General features: G+C 26.7%; 1 protein-coding gene across 1 annotated transcript; it reads right to left on the reverse strand.

Annotated features, from left to right (window-relative positions):
* Positions 1-1,120: 1,120 nt before the first annotated feature.
* Positions 1,121-2,642, reverse strand: aph-1 (gamma-secretase subunit Aph-1). The gene has a single exon (XM_075381292.1). The coding sequence runs from the start codon at positions 2,353-2,355 to the stop codon at positions 1,585-1,587; it is 771 nt and encodes a 256-aa protein (XP_075237407.1). The 5' UTR covers positions 2,356-2,642; the 3' UTR covers positions 1,121-1,584.
* Between the last annotated feature and the right edge of the window lie 1,785 nt (positions 2,643-4,427).

Genomic DNA, 4,427 nt, shown 5'->3' on the forward strand with positions numbered 1-4,427 from the left:
CAGTTCAGTCAATTCTGAGATATAAAGGCTTTGTAGCGATTATATCTCGGAATACAGAATGCAGCGGACACATACATGCATGTTTTTTACCTAGATGAACTAGTTGGACCATAAAACAAAGATTTGTAAAAAAACAGATACCCCATTTTTGATGTGATGACCATACATTCACTATAACTATTCTAATTATATTCACCAATAAAGCAAAAAAATATCATGAACAACAGTCTGCTAAAACATAATAACAAATCTATGATTAAAAGCAAATTTAATAAAATATTTTTAAATAAATAAAAAAAACTTAATTTCTTCTTTAAACTTTGATTTAAAAATTAGAAATTTCTTCTTAATTTACATTATTAAGAAGAAATTTGTGGTAGAACTATCAGAGGAATAACTGATACCAGTAAATTTGGTAAATAATAAGGAATATAAAAAAGATACAGGTTGAACTGATAAACTACTTTTTAAACACTTTGTTAAAAATAATCAACATTTGAAGCAGCTCATCGAAATCTGACAACTCCTGTAAATTTGTTTTAGAACAAAAAAAAACATAACTGCTTAATATTTAAAGAAATCTCATTTCGTTTGATGTTATCAAATTTCATAAAATTGCATGTATCATTGCATTTTATTAAAAAAATTAATACCTAGATTGACAAAGATGGTCAATTTATTCTTAAAATATAGTTGGTCCAGTGTTAAATTGTTGTCACAAATAGTCGAAGCTTCTGAATTCAAATCCAAGTAAGGTAAGTTTTTTAATATGAATCTGGATAACAGACTGTCGATACTGGTGTACTCTGGTGGTTGAAGTTCAATTTATCACTCATCTTATTTATAGTCGGCCTGAGTCTAAGAACACACATCAAATGTATCATCCTCATCTCATTGGACTGCTTTTTATTTTTACAGTTGAATAGAATGCAATGTTCACATTCAGAACAGAAACAAAAATAAAACTTATTCTGTTTGGTAACTAAGGCTTATGTCAGATTGGTTACCCCCCTCCTTTCTTTATATATATGTATACATAAATATATAAAACTATTAAAAAGGAAACTACAAAAATCGTAAAAGTAATGTGGTTCATCCAACACAAATTAAAAAAAATAAATCAGCGTTATAAAAGGAAATTTATTCATTATAGGCCAATTAGTTAAACCTTGATTTATACAATATTAATAAAAAAAAAAATTGCATGTAATTTTTTTATAGTACACAACAAAAATATAACACAATGAATAATATTATAAGCCAACAATAATCAAATATTTTCATAACTATACATAAAATATAATGAAACTATGTTTTAATTAAATTACAATTCAACTATATTACAGCAAAAAAATATGATTAAAACATATACTTTTAAACAACAGAGGAAATATTAATATAATGTATTTTCAGTTCATTTCATAAAAATTAAGTGTCAATAAAATGCAATGGTGTTAAAGAGATCAAATAAATATATTTTTAATACAACATAGAGCAAATGTTGTTAGTTTTATTAAAAAAATAAGGTTTTAATAAATTTGAAGATGTAAAAAATGAGAATCATCTTTTTCAATTTAGTTATTATCAAGTTTCACTAGGCACACTGGATGAAACAACAATTTTCTGACAACAAAGTAATCCATTTTTACATCTTCTACATGTACCACCACAAATGACAAAGGCTATATATGCTGAACAAATGAGTACAGTAAATGCTGGTACGATAGTAGAAAAATAAAATCCTTTACGATTTAATAATGTTAAACATGATACTAATAAATGACTTCCAGTCACCCAGGCAAGTTGTATGTAATTTTTGTTATCAACAGCTGAAAAAAATATAACACCCCAAAATGTATGTAATAAAATAAAACACATCGTCAATAACGATGAAGTTATACAAAAGTAACTTGGATTGCTTATACTTTTTAATCCCATTGTACCAGGTCCAACGAGATCAGCTAATAAATTTACCAACGAAAATGCACCACTCATTACACCAAAACCAAGTCCAGCAACATAAGCTAAAACGTGTTTATTATCGGCTATTTCAGTATTTGTATTTGGTACAGATACTTTTTTAAGTCCAGATTCGGCTTGCCTTAATAGAATATAAATCAAAAAACGAAAAACTTCTTGAAATAACACGGAAGAAACTACACCAAATATTAAAGTGTCTTTCAGAGGCACTATAAACCAAATAACAGATGACATTAATAGGGAAACAAGCCAAAAAAATGCACTTGCTATTAATATGATTATTCGTATCGGATCTTGCAAAATAGTGAAAAAAAACATCGCAAATAAAGGTCCATATGCTATACACGCACAACCAATAAATTCAAGACAAGTCATTTTTAATTATATAAAAAATTTCTTAAGTCACACCTTACAAAATACAATATAACCCAGCTACCACTGTTTTTCTTGAAATGGTTATAAGCTGATAAACATTCGTACAAAAAAAACTCAAAATAGGTAATACCGAATCTTTTATAATGTATGTTATTTTATTACTTTTCAACTCATTTCAAAAGATATAAATTTTTAAACAAAATTAAACATCAATAAAATTAGATAAGAAATATATCATTCACAGTATTCACATCACAACAGCAAACCATCCATGACTATACAACCAGATTTACCAACGTCGTATTTTCAAAGCATTTTGTAAGCATGTTTTTTTAAGTAGTGTGTATATATTATATATGCTGTATATATTTATATAACCTTTTTTTTATTCAGAAAATCCTACTAGTATAAAAAAAAAAAATTATTGATTTATTTTTTTGTGAACTAAAATTATTCATCTATGAAATGTAAATCTAAAGAATAATTTTATAATAACTGTTCATAGATCTGACATTTTTTGCCATATTATAACCCTTTTTTATTTATAAAATTTATACTTTAAATGTTTTATAAATCTTCATACGTGATTTTTATATAAATAATAACAACTTATTTGATTTGACTCCACAATACAACTTCACTTTTTGACAAGTTTCTGAAGAATAAATTTTAAATTACTATGAGTACATTATGATCTGAATATTATTTTAATCATATAAATTATTAGTAAAAGTACTAGCGTACTCAGTATGTTTAGCAAGTTTATATATCATTTTAAGATTTATAACACTTATTTTTTTAAAAACATTTTCACAATTCTTTCTTCCTTAGTGAGCGCAGTATCAAACAGTTCCATTCTGTAACTACCAAGGTCTCGAATTGGTTTCTTTGCTACAGTAAAACATTAAATTGGGCAATTGTTTCAGGAGATATTCTATCGTATTTTCAACAAACGTTTTAAGCTTAAGACAGATTAAATATAGAAGAACTAAGCTTTCTTTAAATGATAGCGTTTGTTAGTTTTTTATATAATTAAGATGTATATTAAAATTTTAACATGTGATCCGAATCATTGTACAAATTTCTTGCAGGAACATAAACGCTGTTACGTACTAAACTAAAATATAAAAAGCAAACCCGAGTTATACAGTATCTCTAATTAAATTTATTTCATTAAAAATAGATTATTACTTTGTATAAGCAAAATCTCTCGTGCACTTGTGGTACATGAAAAAATAAATTGATTCGATTACTTGCTCATAAATCGGTTAAATTGATATAAATATTGTTACTTTTGATGTTTAGTAATAACTCGACCAATTTTCAGTAGTAATAGTGTAAAAATGAACTAAAATAATTATCTATTGCAAAAAAAGAAATATTTATATGTAACAATAATAAAATTATCCTAATTTTCGTAAGAAGATATGTAATTTTAGATTTTAAGTGTCTATGCTCATGCCAGCTATAATATAAACTGTTACAATGTAATTTGTTTCACTATTCATTGATTTGCAATACCGTAAGATATATTTGGAACAGGTAGTAATGCTATCCCCAGCTTGGAGTTATAATCTAACCCCATTTGAGCGAGTTAGTCTTTCGAAATGTAGATATCTGTTTTCAGCATTTCTGTGTATTATTAGGAATTTGATTTTATTTAAAAATAATAATATGATATCCTTTCACGGTTTAAAAATAAGCAGATGTCAATTAATTTTATCAGAATTTTTCTTGATATTCTCAGAAAGTGTAGTACATCATAATGCCCACTACCCAAGTTACCTTTGAGGTCAAAGAGCTGGTTGTTTTGGAGGGCTTCTCATTTTTTGGAGCAAAAATTTAAAGTTTACGGAAGTTTTCAAATTTCAAAGATTATTATTCATTCAAAGTATCCGGATGGAGGGCGTTATGATTTCACGCGTGGAGTCATAGAGCGCTTTCAAAAATTCACTGTAATTGATTCGCTATTTTGATTGGCGCATGTTGATTATATTAGACCAATAAAATTCAATCTACAGCTTGAAATTCATGAAGCGGAATATCTGAACGTACCCTAAGGCCTTTCTTCA

The sequence above is a fragment of the Lycorma delicatula genome, chromosome 13 (genome assembly GCF_047948215.1).
Source record: "Lycorma delicatula isolate Av1 chromosome 13, ASM4794821v1, whole genome shotgun sequence".
Lineage (NCBI taxonomy): Eukaryota > Metazoa > Arthropoda > Insecta > Hemiptera > Fulgoridae > Lycorma > Lycorma delicatula.